The 15614-nt window shown below is 40.4% G+C and overlaps 1 protein-coding gene across 1 annotated transcript; it reads right to left on the minus strand.

The window, feature by feature from the left end:
• Nucleotides 1-1397: 1397 nt before the first annotated feature.
• On the minus strand, nucleotides 1398-14744 carry LOC139168514 (amine oxidase [copper-containing] 3-like). Its single transcript, XM_070754130.1, has 4 exons — nucleotides 13169-14744; nucleotides 9893-10181; nucleotides 6731-6860; nucleotides 1398-1886 (listed from the first exon to the last, which is right to left on the minus strand). The coding sequence occupies exons 1-4, from the start codon at nucleotides 14736-14738 to the stop codon at nucleotides 1602-1604; spliced, it is 2274 nt and encodes a 757-aa protein (XP_070610231.1). The 5' UTR covers nucleotides 14739-14744; the 3' UTR covers nucleotides 1398-1601.
• Nucleotides 14745-15614: the final 870 nt, after the last annotated feature.

Below are 15614 nucleotides of genomic sequence, written 5' to 3' on the forward strand. Positions count from 1 at the left end.
AATGCTGTAACTCTTCTCTTTCAATGTTGGACTTCATCGTTTGCTTCATGGGTAGTCCTAGATAACAACTCAGCATCTCTATATGGCAAATTTATATTTGAGTTAAAAATTAGTCTTGACAATATATTAATTCTGACAAAATGAGTGATCTCTGAAGCTAAACAAGTTTGGCCCTGATTAAAAATTAAGACTTACGAAGAGAGATTGCAGGAACTGGGCATGGATAGCCTAGAGAAAAGGAGGGCCAGAGGGGACATGATAGCTGTATATAGGTATATGAGGGGTTGCCACAGAGAGGAGGGGGCCACTCTATTCTCCAGAGCACCAGAGGGCCGGACGAGGAACAACGGCTGGAAGCTGACCAAGGAGAGATTCAACCTAGAAGTAAGGAAGAACTTCCTGACGGTCAGAGCGATCAACCAGTGGAACAACCTGCCTGCGGAGGTTGTGAACTCCCCAACTCTGGACACTTTCAAGAGGAGATTGGACTGCCACTTGGCTGGGGTGCTTTAGGGTTCCTGCTCAGGCAGGGGGTTGGACTTGATGACCTGCATGGTTCCTTTCAACTCTAACAATAAATAAATGGTACCAATGGACAAAAAAAAGGAACTTAAAAGAAGCATTGGAATAAAACATCAAGAAATCTAAGAGTAATTAGAAGACAATGTCAATAGGAATGTACATACGATGTAGATTCATCTGTAAATATGACTATATATTTTTTTTAAAGGAAAAAAATAATAAATATATATTTAAAAATAAATAAATAAATAAAATAAATAAATACAATACAATACAAAGAAACAGACTGGGGGTCCATGAATTGCGGACTAGACTGGGAAATTATAAACAAGGAAAGGAGATTTCAAGAAGGGGCAATGGGAAATCACTTTCATGAACATGTTAAGAAAATTGCAGGGATCCAGTTGCTAGGAATTTGATTTGACTTAAATATATATTTTTCTTTTTTCTGACAGTTCTGGTTCTCAAACATTTTGAAAAGTATTAGTACTTACAGGGTGTGTTCCAAAAGTAATGCAATTATTTTTGTTAAAGTAATTTATTGAACAGATTTGCACAAACACTTAAAATTCTTCAAAGTACTGTCCTTTGGCCTCTACACATATTTTACAGCGACTCTGCCATGACTGGTATGTGCCCTGGAAGGCATCTTCAGGGATCTCTTGCAAAGTCTTTGTCAAGGCTGATTGGATCTCTTCTATGGACTACAATACTTTGAAGAATTTTAAGTGTTGGTGCAAATCTGTTCAATAAATTACTTTTTAAAAAATTGCATTACTTTTGGAACGCACCCTGCAGCAGTAGCACTTAGACTTATATACTGCTTCACCGAGCTTTAAAGCACTCTCTAAGTGGTTTACAGAATCAGTATATTGTTGTATATTCACAAATATAGTTTTATTAATTGTATTCAGAAAAACACAAACACACACAACACTGCAAGTACAATACGAGATTCAAGTTTCAAAGATACTATAAGATATCCCTGCGGTATTAGAAGCTGCTTGTCTTGTATATGTCACAGTGGTTTCCAATCCACCTTTCCTGCATCCAATCCATCTGTCAAAAACTAGACAATATTAGAAAGTTGTTAGGTTTTTAAAGCCCTCATAAGTGAAAGAGGGGAAAATAGGCAAACATGAAGCACTTTTTGCCAGACATGCAAGTTGGTTGACCTCACAGGAAGTGGGATCTTGCAGTTTGTCGAAGTAAACACTGTCTGGAGAATACATGGAAGGATCATCATCAAAATAATTGTATGGTTTCAAAAAGAAACCAATCACATTCCCAATGGTTGCAGTATTGGGCACATCCTCAGCATGTGGAATATGTAGAAAGCCAGTATTGATCCAGGCAACCAGATCCTGTGAAAGAAAAATATATATATTTTTTTAAAAAAAACTCCTGTTAAAATGCTGAGCTAACACAGGAAGGAAGAACTGACTCAATAAGACTCAAAGATGGATCAGTATGATCAGATCAAATGGAATAATGTGATAGCCCAATTTTCTTTTCAGAGGTAGGATATAATGTTCATTGGAAATCTGAGGAGACTTCCTTTTTTCATTCATGGAAGGAATGAAAGCAATTTTGTTTCATGACAAATATGAATCCAGCTCATGATAACTTTAAATAAGCTCATAGTCATCTTAGGATTGGTTTCAAGTGCATGCAGGCAGGAAGGCTATGCTGGAAAATCAGAAACAGTCGATTTTTCTCTGAGCAAATTTCCCAAAGATCATTACTCTCTTCCTGTCAGGATTATTTCTCAGAATGGGCTGGGGAAAGGGAAAAAATAGATTATTTTTACAAATTGCTAGTGAGAAAATCCACCGATTTTTCATTGAAAATGCCCTCTGTGCATTTGGGTTTAGAATATCAAGAAACGGTTTTAAAATATGTCTTCTAATGCATTTCTTTGCCCAATCTCTCTTCAGATTTAGAAAGATTTTTCTAATTAATTGCCTTTTAAAACAGCAGCAAAACATATTTTTTTCCACATTAGAGTTCAAAAATTCTTCTGGGCTTTGTTTGTTTTTCATGATTGTATGCCTTCTCATCTCACTTATAATGACTATACTCTTTGTTGGGGGGATAGAAGGCATATTATTATTCTCCAGCATAATTATTTTCCAACATAAAAAGAATTGATTATAGGGTGTCTATATAAGTAAGGGATAAATATAACTACATAACTTAAAAGAAGGAAATTTTTAAAACCTGTGAGCCATCTCTTTTTCTAAACTAAAACATTGCATTTCTTTTAGGAAAAAAAATGAAAGCTGTTTGTTTTTAAATCTTTTGTTTATTTCTGATAGAGACTAAATTATTTTTTCGGTGTTTATGGCTTATATATGATCTCTTCAAATGGCAGCGTGCTAGTGGCAATTTTTCTAAACTCGTTTTTTTATTTGTTTGCATTTTATTGTAAATAACTTGGAAATAGTTTGTGGAGTAGCTCACAAATAAGGTAAAAGGTAAAGCTTTCCTTTTCCAGTCATATCCAACTCTAGACACAATGTGCTCATCTCCATTTCTTGGCTGAGGAAGCCAGTATTATCTGAAGATATTTTTCATGGCCATGGGACCAATTTGGTTACATTCCAAAGCTGCATGGAATGCTGCAGTGAAGGGCTGCAAAAAAATTTACTACCACACTGTGAGTGTGGCTTATTTTGTGGGTGTGACTTGCCAGCCATGTAACCAGGTGGGAGTGGCTTGGTGATCATGTGACCAGGGGTGGCTTAAATGTCATGCGACTATCTTAAAGGTGGCTAACTTGGCGTCACTCACGTCAAGGGTTTGGGTTAGGGTGCCTGGCCTCTCCTCGCCTCAAAAAGATAGAATTTCCCAATCTGTTTACTATTACTGAACATCCCAAATATATTATTTAATTCTATGTATATATGCCATATGTGTACATACATATCACACACAGGCACACAAAAATATACATTATCTACTATATAAAGTGTATGTGCATGTACAGAGACACACACACATGCACAACTCTTCTAAAATTATACACATTCACCTTCATTTACTGAGATAGGAAAAACATAACCAGAGCCTAGAAGGGAAAAAGTTAAGATATTCCTTCCCCCTAGGCCATTACAAGTTATGCATGATATGTTTGTGTGTATGTTTGGTTTTATAATAAGGGTTTTTAGTTGTTTTATTAATTGGATTGTTACATGCTGTTTTTATCATTGTCGTTAGCCGCCCTGAGTCTGCGGCAAGCGGCGGCATACAAATCCAACAAATGAATGAATGAATGAATGAATGAATGAATGAATGAACGAACGAACAAACAAACAAACAAACAAACTTTGGTCTCAAACGTGGATTCTCTGCTTTCCAGCTGACAAGCTCAGGATCTTTAATCGCTGAGTCATCATGCTTTATGATAGATCATACAAATGCTTCCTCAAATAAAAAAGACCCATTGTGATGGTATGTGGAGTTATTAGGAGATAAGTCAAAGAGATGCTGCCTAGGGAATGGTCAAATAACAGACAACACAGTCTGCAGATGGATAGTTGGCATATCATGCTCCTGTTGGAGCCTGAATTTGTGGAGGAAGATGGGCTAGAACTGGAGCCAGCAGTGATTGAGGGGGCGGCTTTATTTATTTATTTATTTTTATTTGTCATACAAATATAGTATTGTATTGTAGTATGTTTAATGTAAGTATAAAGTAGATACAGAAAAGATAAAAAGACATTAGGACAGGAACGGTAGGCACGAAGGTGCGCTTATGCACGCCCCTTACAGACCTCTTAGAAAAGGGGAGAGGTCTATTGTAGATAATGTAAGGTTGAAGGTTTTTGGATTGGGGGAAGAAACAACAGAATCCGGTAGTGAATTCCAGGCATTGACCACTCCATTGCTGAAATCGTATTTTCTGCAGTCTAGTTTGGAGCGATTTACATTCAGTCTGTATCTATTGCATGCTCTTGTGTTGTTGTGGTTAAAGGTGAAGTAGTCGCCAACAGGGAGTACATTGTGATGCATGATTTTATGAACAACAGTTAAATCAGTTCGGAGGCGGCGTAGCTGTAAATTTTCTAAACACGGTAATTGAAGTCTGGAGGAGTAAGGTAATTTGTTGCGTGAGGAGGAGTGGAGGACTCTTCTTGGGAAGTATTTCTGGACTCCTGGACTTCTTTGTTGGCTTCAGTGGAATGTGGGGAGAAGCATGCCGAGTCAGGCCAGGGCTTTTCAGGATTGGGGTGATGTATAGGCAGGGAGGAATGGGGGCATGATGACCAAGAGAAGCTAAGCAGTGAATATGAGAGACAGACCTCAAGCAATTCTTGAGCATGGAAAGTGAAGAGAATGTGGGAAAAGCACAGGCTGACCCAACAGCCCTCTGCCCTTCTTCATAAGGTACACCTGGTGATTGAGACTTAAGGGGACACTGTTTAGAGGGACATTTGTCAGGAACAGTCACTGAATTCCTGGAGTGTCGGGTGCCGTTGCTGATGTTTGAAGTTTCCTGGACTTCTGGCTTTCTTTCCACAATCTTGACTAAACAATGAATCAGATAAACTGCCATGAGGCTAAAACACCAGGCTGCACTTTTATCTGTAGCACTAATTACAGCAGCCCCACCCAACCACATGTGGCCTCATTTTCTTTTGTAATAATCCTTCAGTTGTTGTCTCCTATGCATCACTCTACGCATGCGTGGATGGGTCATTAATTCTTGTTCAGAATCCAGGGATGATACAGATGACTGATCTCCTCCTGGGCTGTCTGCCAAACTCCCCTCTTCCCTGTCAATCACGCTTCCTTGGTCAGAGGAGACTTCGTTGGCAGATTCTACTGGGAGAAAAACAGGCCTGCGGCATGTGGATGTCTCTCCCACATCCACCTCCACATTCCTTGGGGCAGGAGCTGGGCCAGAGCTAACCACAACATATAGTAGATAATGTATATTTTTGTTGCCTGTGTGTAATATATATGTGTAATATATATGGCATATATACATAGAATTAAATAGTACATTTTGGATGTTCAGTGATAGTAAATAGATAGAGAAGCTGTATTTCTTTGAAGCGAGGAGAGACCAGGCACCCTAACCCTAACCCAAACCCAACTTGACAAGTTGGCCACTTTTAAGCCAGTCACATGACTTTAAGCCACCCCTTGGTCACATGATCATCAAGCAACTCCCACCCGGTCACATGGCTGGCAAGCCACACCCACAAAATAAGCCATGCCCACAGTGTGGTAGGCAAATGTTTTGCAGCCTTCACTGATTGGAGGAATTGGGTGGTTAAGCTTCCCCTGCTTATAAGTGATGCTGTTAGGAGAGGGGAATAGTGAGGTAAAATCTAGTTGTAAATTGGGCACAAGGGACACTTTCATTCCCTAAGCAGCATCTCTTTTCCTCATCTTCCAAGGTCTTTCCCACAAAGCATTACAACCATTGATAGCATCTGCCCACATCCTGAATGATTTTTGGTTCTTTTTCCAGCCTGACCTCTGCTCGTCCCAATATATTGGGGTTCCATTTTTAATGGTTCTGCCCTTGAGTACCATTAAACTTGAGTGCATATATAAACTGAATAAACAATATCTCACTGCCAACCCCCACTCAGTAAAAGACCTTGAAATACTAATATCAAATGATCTAAGTGCCAAAGCCCACTGCAACAATATCGCCAAAAAGGCTTCTAGAGTTGTTAACCTGATCCTACGCAGCTTCTGCTCTGGCAATTTCACGCTATTCGCCAGAGCCTACAAAACTTTTGCCTGACCCATCCTTGAATACAGTTCATCTGTCTGGAACCCATACCACATCTCGGACATCAACACACTTGAAAATGTCCAAAGATACTTCACCAGAAGAGCCCTTCACTCCTCCACTTGAAACAGAATACCCTACGAAAGCAGACTATCAATCCTAGGTCTAGAAAGCTTAGAATTACATATCTTTCTCTTCAATGTGTATTATGTATTGGACAAAATAAATAAATAAAAATAAACCATTTGTTGGGGGTCAAGGGAAAGGGAGGGTCTTGCCTTCTCTTTCTGCTCAAAATCCCCATGGATAATTGGAGGGTCACTGGACTCGATGGGCTTTGGCCTGATTCAGCATGGCTCTTCTTATGATCTTATGTTCTATGTCAGTGAAAAACCAATAAAACTAAAGAGTAAGAAAACCCAGTTTTCCTCATTATGTTAGATGCTTCTGACTCACCTCATTGACAATAGTCTCATTGTTTATGAAGTCAGAAAAGTCAACAGGAGGGTCCCAGGGATCCATTTGGCTGTAGATGCTGTTACTGGTCTCCTCCTTCTCCTTCCGCTTTGTGACAGCTAACTTGTACCTGAAAAGCAAAGCGGACAGTGACATTGTGGGAAATTGGGCTTATCATTTATTTTCTTATACAAGTACATGAGTTACTCTTTCATTTGTGACCATGGAGAGCAGCATAGAAAGAGGGGATACAATTATTGCATGATAAATTTGAAGCCTCAAACTGAAGGATTACAATACAGATAAGCCTTGACTTACAACCATTTGTTCAGTGACTTTTCTTAGTTATACCACCACTGGGAAAAAAAAGTTATGACTGGTTTTCATACGGATTACCATTATAACATTTCCATGATCAAAATTCAAATGTTTGGCAACTAGCATTTATTTATAACAGTTGCAGTGTCTCAGAAGGACTGGCTGGCTGCTAAGAGGCTGGCCGGAGGTTGCCGTGACTGCGGAGGCTCACGGACTCCCCGGCGGTGGCCGGGCATGTGTGGGGGCGCACTTGGCGCAGGAGCATGATGATGCCTGGGGGCAGAGCAGCAACCCCCAGTATATAGGGGATGGCTTGCCGCTCGCCAACCCCACTCCTCTCCATGATTACAAGGCTGGGCCGGGCTGGGTTATGGAGGCTTGGGACTCACCTACCACATGCCCACCTGGGTAGGTGAGCCTCCCACACACCTGGGAGTGGCATGGAACAAGGGAAGGTCAAGTTCAAGGCAAAGGTCAAGGGGAAGCCTTCCCTTGCTCAGCAATGGAGTCTTTGCCCATAGTTGCCCAGGAATGTTTGGAACTGATGTTCCGCGTTCTTTTTGTTTACTTCTGCAGGTCCATCTGGGTGTTAATAAAGTTGTTGGCTTGTCTCAGTTAGCTAGGCTATGAAACCTTCAACAATACCGAGCAGAGAATTTTAACAGAGCGTGGATTTGTGATAAAGCCAAGACACAGACTTAGTTAAATAAGTATTATTTATATATAAAAATATATACACAATCCAGAATAAGCACAAAGCAAATACAGAATATTACGCACTGAGCAATCACAAGATTAGCACAAAGCAAAACACAATGCACGAAGCTAATACAAGCACGAAGCTAATACAAGCACAACTCCCCCGTCTCAGACAAAAATAAAGTAAAGGAAATGACCGAGCAAAATAATGAGCTTTTATAGCTTCAATGGAGAAGTGACAAAACGGCCTTGAATATTAACTCTTCAAGTACAAGTTAACTTTTTCAGTGCACATTAACTCCTTAAGTACAAGTTTGGGACAAGTGTACAATATGCAGTTTACAATGGCAATCCCTAACAACCATGTTCCCTGTACTAACAAAAGTGACTCATAAATCCCAGTTCTGTGGTCCGTGTGCTTATTCCGCGTCCACCACAATCATGTGACCACCATTTCTAACCCTCCCAGCTGGCTTCCGACAAGCAAAGTCAATGGGGGAAGCCAAATTCGCTTAATGAACAAATGATTTACTTACCAACTGTGGCAAGAAAGGATGTAAAATGGGGCAAAATTCATTTAACAACTGTCTTGCCTAGCAACAATGTCTCTCTTAGCAACAGAAATTTTGGACTCAATTGTGGTCATAAGTACCTGTAGAACTTAACTATTGGTCTGTGAATTTCCAGGCCCTTATCTGATTGCAATCTGGACTCTTAATTACCACCTTACATTTACAGCAGTTGCAGTATCCTGCAGTTAAATTAGCACCATTTTCAACTACCTTATCAGCTTCCTTCAGACAGAGTCAATTGGGCAGCTGATAGGGAAAATCATGAGTCACTGTCGTAAGTCTCCACCACGAGGTAGCAGTCTTTCCAGTTCCATCACACTCACACAGCATCAGTCACACATTTGTGCAATTTTCTACACCTGGAAGCAGCCACTTACTTATCTACCAACTGCCTATGAGTCACCGGAAACTTGCAACCTCTTACTAACTATCTGGGACTTGAGACTTACTGCTGGCTGTCCAACTTGCTTTGGTTGCCAGCAGGTTATTGCTTAATATTGCTTGATAAGTGGCTAGAGATGCTGCTAGGATTGTCACTGCTAGACAATGCGATAACATGAAAGAAACATCTTTCAGCTGTGGCGAGGGGGGCATTTGCCCAGGTTTGCCTGGCGCACCAGTTGCGGCCCTATTTGGAACGGGAGTCACTGCTCACAGTCACTCATCACCTCGAGGCTCGACTACTGTAATGCTCTCTACATGGGGCTACCTTTGAAAAGTGTTCGGGAACTTCAGATCGTGGAGAATGCAGCTGCGAGAGCTATCATGGGCTTTCCCAAAAATGCCCATGTAACACCAACACTCCGCAGTCTGCATTGGTTGCCAATCAGTTTCCGGTCACAATTCTAAGTGTTGGTCATTACCTATAAAGCCCTTCATGGCACCGGACCAGGGTATCTATGAGACCGCCTTCTGCCGCACGAATCCCAGCGACCAGTTAGGTCCCACAGAGTGGGCCTTCTCCGGGTCCCATCAACAAAACAATGTCACTTGGTGGGGCCCAGGGGAAAAGCCTTCTCTGTGGCGGCCCCGACCCTCTGGAATCAACTCCCCCCAGAGATTAGAATTGCCCCCACCCTCCTTGCCTTTCGTAAGCTCCTTAAAACCCACCTCTGTCATCAGGCATGGGGGAATTGAGACATTCTTTCCCCCTAAGCCTTTATAATTTATGCATGGTATGTTTGTTATATAGATGTTTAGTTTTATAATAAGGGTATTTTAGTTGTTTTTAGTATTGGATTTTCAAGTTTTTATTACTGTTGTTAGCCGCCCCGAGTCTACGGAGAGGAGCGGCATACAAATCCAATAAATAATAATGACATCACACTCTACAATCTCATTGCTTAACGATGGGAATTCTGGTCTCAATCACCATTGTTAACTGAGGTCAAATGGATTTTTTTATATGTTCCACAGCTACATTTCTTGGAGAAGAGTAAGTCATTATCCAAACATTCTTAGTATTACCAAGAGGTTCAGTAGAACCCAGAAGAACCCAGAAGGCACTTTATATTACTACAAGTAAATAGTCATCAGTTTCAGAAATCTTGACTGGTAAAAATTGATGACATACCTGCCCCAACTGAATCCTGGCTCCAGTGGATCAGATTCTGATAGATGGTCTCCAGAAAAGCTGACTATCTGAATCCGGTAGCCTTTTTCATGGCCCCACTTATTGTTTTTGTCATTGGCAGCAAAATAAATGTAGTTGGGCATGGCATCATGGAGGCGGAATGCGGCTTGGTTCTCCGTATTGAAAACTTTCCTCACCTTCTTCATTCGATAAATCTTATGTTCTGGGCTCCAAGGGGCCTGCAGTGTCTCAAAGGCCATGTCATTGCCAACCAGCATATTTCCCACACCTTAGAAGGAAAGCAAATACATTCATTAATTTTTGGTTAGCAGTATAGATTAGATTGCTCTTGCTGCATTTGTCTGCCGTGACACAGAAATGCAGCTATGATAAAGACATATACTGTGATCCCTCGATTTTCGCGGGTTCAAACTTCGCGAAATGGCTATACCACGGTTTTTCAAAAAATATTAATTAAAAAAATACTCCGCAGTTTTTTTTCTATACCACGGTTTTTCCCACCCGATGACGTCATATGTCATCACCAAGAGTCACTTCTCTCTCTCTTTCTCTCTCTTTCCTGTCATTCTCAGCTTCAATCATTTTCTCATTTCTCTTTTTTCTCCCCTTTTTTCTATCATTTCCCTCTCTCTCTACCTTCTACTCTCCCCCCTCTTGCTCTCTCTCTCTCTCTCTCTCTCTTTCTCCCTCTCTCTCTCCCTCTCTCCTTTCTATCTCGCTCTGTCTGCTGCTCTCTTTCTGTGAGAACGCCTGCCCCGCCTCTCCTGCAGCCCCCTCGCTGACAGCTGGGACGAAAGCGCTCTCAGCTAAGGGACTGCGAGAGGGGCGGGGCAGGCATTCTCAAAGCGCTCAGAGCAGCTAGCGGCCAAATGAGGAGAATGAGAAGCCATAGCCGCCAGCGCTGCTGCAGGAGGACCCGTGCCCCAGGAAAGCCGGTGAGAGGGGCGGATCGGGTGGGCAGGGCGGTAGCGGCGAGGGGGCCAGAGGTGCTGAGGGGGTGGGGGCGGCCGACATTCAAAACAATCTTTGCCAGCCTCTGCACTTTCGTCGCTCCCCACCCCCAACTTCAAGCCCGGCTCCTTGCGCGGCCTTGGAAAAGGGTGCACGGGGGTAGTTTTTGGCTGTCCATAGCCAAAAATGGTGTTTTTACTTCCGCATCTCTACTTTGCGGAAATTTGACTTTCGTGGGGAGTCTGGGAACGCAACCCCCGCAAAAATCGAGGGATCACTGTATATCTATATATCTTTCCAGATAGATAGATAGGTAGATAGATAGATAGATGGATGGATGGATGGATGGATGGATGGATGGATGGATGGATGGAAGGAAGGAAGGATAGATAGATAGATAGATAGATAGATAGATAGATAGATAGATAGATAGATAGATAGATAGATAGTGGGTGCAATATGCTGGTTCTGTTAAAAAATGCTATTGCTAACATGTTGTAAGCTGCCCTGAGTCAAAGGAGAAGGACGGCATAAAAATTGAATAAATAAATAAATTAAGCCTCTGTAAATAAATTAAGCCTCTGTAAAGAAACAGATGAAACAATCTATCATATACTCAGCTTCTGCAAAAAGATCGCACAGACTGACTACAAGCATAGACATGATGCTGTGGCACTGATGATCCACTGGAATTTGTGCCGGAACTACCATTTACCAGTGGCAAAGAACTGGTGGGATCATAAGCCCGAAAAAGTGGTCGAAAATGAGCAAGCAAAACTACTGTGGGACTTTCGACTTCAGACTCACCGAATTCTGAAGCATAACACACCAGACATTGTGATCATGGAGAAAAAGAAAGTATGGATCATCGACATCGCAATCCCAGGAGACAGCAGAATTTAGGAGAAGCAGCTAGAGAAATTAGTGAAATACAAAGATCTAAAAATCGAGCTGCAACGACTCTGGCATAAGCCAGTGAAAGTTGTCCCAGTGGTACTTGGCACGCTGGGCGCAGTACCAAAGGATCTCAGCGGACATTTGAAAACCATCGGAATTGACAAAATCTCCATCTGTCAATTGCAAAAGGCTGCTTTACTGGGATCGGCAAACATAATTCGCCGCTACATCACGCAGTCCTAGGTGCTTGGAAAGCGCCCGACTGGTGATGAAATACGAAATCCAACATAGTGATCTCGTTTGCTGTGTTGTACTGACATAATAGAATAGAATAGAATAGATTTTTTATTGGCCAAGTGTGATTGGACACATAAGGTATTTGTCTTGGTGCATATGCTCTCAACGTATATAATAATAATAATAATAATAATAATAATAATAATAATAATAATAAGAAGAAGAAGAAGAAGAAGAAGAAGAAGAAGAAGAAGAAGAAGAAGAAGAAGAAGAAGACTAATAATCTGGAACATGTTCAGAGGGTGATTACTAAGGTATTAAAATCATCTCTGTAAACTAAACCCTATGAGGAATTATTAAAATATCTGAGCTTCTTTAGACTACAGAAAAAATGACTAATGGAAGATACATATCAGTTTTCAAATAGTTAAATAGTAGCTACCCGAAAGAGGCAATAGGTTTCATATCTATTGCCCCAGAAGTTAGAATCAGAATTAGTAGGTTAATCTTACAAGGAAGGAAAAAAATGTCCTGTCTATAGAGAAAAACATTTATTAGATTTCTTGAAAGATAAATGCAGAATGTTTACAGACCAAACCTGGCTTTTTGCAGCTCTATTGTCAGCCATAATAAAGAAGCAGCTTTATGGAGCACAGATGCATATGAAAAGAAATACAAATGTTGTTCCCAGGTAATTCTTCAAGTAAACCATCTAAGAAGTGAGAGGATAATATCTCTTTGGAGTAAGGACCTAAAATGGGCTCCGTTTCTAATAAATGTCAGTCAAAACATACATTATTCTTTTACCTCTTAGGGACAGTAGAAGCAACTGCTCTGGATTCTACACAATGTTTAATACTTAAATTGCCATCCACACAGATACTTTTCATTCAAGCAAATAAAGTTAAGAAATTAACATTTAATCCCTGGAGAATTAGAAAGACATGTGGAACACTCTGTCTCACTAACTCTCCAAATCTTAAAAAGTTGGTTAGATACAGATAATGTTGTCAATTCAAACTGAAGAATGAGATGTTTGACACATAATCAAAACAACCACCACCTCCAAGAACGGATGCAAATATTTCCAAAGAACCACTGTACAGTAATCAAGTCAGGCTTAGAAATCACTGGTGTTGTAAAAATATCACAAGTAAAAGAGCCACTCACCACCAATGTCCATATCCACTTTGAAATTGATATTGTGGGTGTGAATTGTTCCTGTTACCCACTCTTGAACTTTGCTGCCAAAGTCTGTGGCATCCTCAAAGAAAAAAGCAGTTAGGATGTATCCGGTGGCAAGAAGATGGACACTAACAGCTCCATTCTGATGAAAAGCAAAGTTCCAGATATAGTTATAGTTACCAAGTGTAGATATGAATCTGATAACCAGACACGAGTCAGACAATCCCCCATAAAATGGAGACTGAATGCTTTCAAAATGACGTCTCACAGGCAATTCGGAATTCTGTTCAAAGATGCACATGGCCTTTTTGTGGATAGTAGGGGATGAAGTATCAAGGAAACTATGGACATCGAGGTAAGTAGCTAGGTAGGGACAATCCACCCCTTGTGTGAGTGTGTACATTCTAGACCCAAATCCAAAGACCATGTCCATGGATCTGACAGACATCATTGTAGGACTATTGGAGCCATAGATAATACTTGCATCTTGCAAACTTAACTCATAGACTATTCTCTCTCCTCTAAATCTGACATCGAAGATACGTGGTCCTCTGTTGTTATCAATTCCAAAAGCCAAACTCCAAGACATGAAGGTAACATGGTTGTCCTGAATTCTATAGCGTGGTCCACGAGGTTCATAATGCAAAGGGCCTGGTCCTTGTGACGGCACCCTCGGCTTCAGTGAGGAATACCCCCCATCACGAGGGGCTGGTTTAACCTTGTTTACTTTAACCTTTCCCATATTGAATTGCTTTTCGAGATCTCTCATGCCCTCAAAATATTGTCCATTATAAAATGCTTTTATCACCTTCCACTGAGAATAATCCAGGCTGCTAAAATTCACCAGAATCTCAAATCCAACTGGATGTAAATAGCTACCTGGCTTATACTGTAAGTGATTTAGCCAGACTTGACGATCTCCTGATTTTAGCCCTGGTGGCAATGCAAAAGTGAACATGAAAATTTTTATTGGAAAATTAAAGGCTTTTGTCATGAAATTTGGAGCCTTGAGATATTCCTTTAGCAGCACCATTTTGTATATTTGAATCACATCAGTCGTCAAAGGGAACCTTTGGTGATAAGGCAACATCTTTCCATACTTCTGTAATGTAACATCTTGATGATACTTTGGCTTTGGAAGAGGACCTACTACAAACTCAGTGACATTCGGAACTGGCTGATTTCCAAAATGAACCACAGCCAGAGCTTCCCGTGCAGGCTTGAACCCTTGATAATCTAGGAATTGTAGCACTGCTGCTTTGGGAGGGAGTTGCAAGGTGATGGAAAAGATACAATTGTCTGTTGGCTTAGCTGTTGACGCATCTACCATTCGCACTCCCAGGTTGGATTTTAAATACTTTTTTACTTGGATCATCTCTTCTGGAGTTAAATCACGAAAAACCTGGCTGGCAGCAGCCTGACCTCCTTCGCCTGGCCCTTGGGAAGAGCTCTGACAACCCATAGATTTTTCTCCTCTATTTCGGAAAATCAGAACAAACATGATGATGATGGTGATGCATATTGCTATAATAGAAGAAATCACTTTCCAATTCATTTTCCCAAACCTATAGACAGAAACACAGAGAAAAGAGTCTGTTAAATCCTAAATAATATTTTTTAGACCTGGACACACATATTAAAAAGACTTGTTGAGCATGTAAATTTCCAAAGTATAAATTCAAAGGCATTTACAAAACATTCAAGGAATTGTGCAAAAATAGTGATATGCTCATATCTTCAATAAACTTACCATCTAGTCAAGATATTCCCTTTTTTTATTAGTTAAAACCAGGAAGTCAGATGAAGACAATGACAGGAAGCTCCTAAAACGACTAGATGTTGAGCTCAATTCAAATGAGATTTTACTTTTTTAAAAAAGTCGGTGTGCAATTTCTTACAATGCACTCAGTAATCTGCTGCTAGCACCAGGAAATTATACATTGTTTAAAAGGGAGGAGATCTTTATGCAAATTGTACTAAAACAACTATCTGTTTTGAAGAAATGCAATCCAGAGCACTTCTAAGTGCTCTTGTGCCATCCTTTAATCTTTTTTTTAAGCTGTCAGCATTCAACATAATTTATTTCTCCCAACTGAACTACGGTTAAGTACCGTGGGTGCTATATTCTTTATACAATAGCTAAATTTATGTCCCTTCATCTAAGTATTAATAACGTACATTTCAGAACGAGAATCACACTTTTATCTTACGTTTTTTAAAGAAAGAAACTTGACTTTTCAAGATTGTTGTTTGGTTGTATTTAATCTTTGAAATTATTTTTAATGGTGGAATACACACAACTACAAAGCCAATTGGAAAAAAGTACTGTATTGATTATGTAGTGAGAAAATAATGCACATGATTGTTGATGATTTTTTTTAAAAGAAAAGAAAAGACCTGAATAAAAAAGAAATCCATATAATATATATTT

This window comes from Erythrolamprus reginae, chromosome 5, assembly GCF_031021105.1.
Source record: "Erythrolamprus reginae isolate rEryReg1 chromosome 5, rEryReg1.hap1, whole genome shotgun sequence".
Classification (NCBI taxonomy): domain Eukaryota; kingdom Metazoa; phylum Chordata; class Lepidosauria; order Squamata; family Dipsadidae; genus Erythrolamprus; species Erythrolamprus reginae.

Bases quoted from the DNA above. Each gene is read 5' to 3' on its own strand.
- LOC139168514 (XM_070754130.1), bottom strand. From the start codon at position 14,738: ATGAATTGGAAAGTGATTTCTTCTATTATAGCAATATGCATCACCATC. The intron at 10,182-13,168 runs GTGAGTGGCTCT...TTTCCTTCTAAG, and splicing joins AGTGGATATGGACATTGGTG to GTGTGGGAAATATGCTGGTT. The intron at 6,861-9,892 runs GTATGTCATCAA...TTTGCTTTTCAG, and splicing joins CCAGGATTCAGTTGGGGCAG to GTACAAGTTAGCTGTCACAA.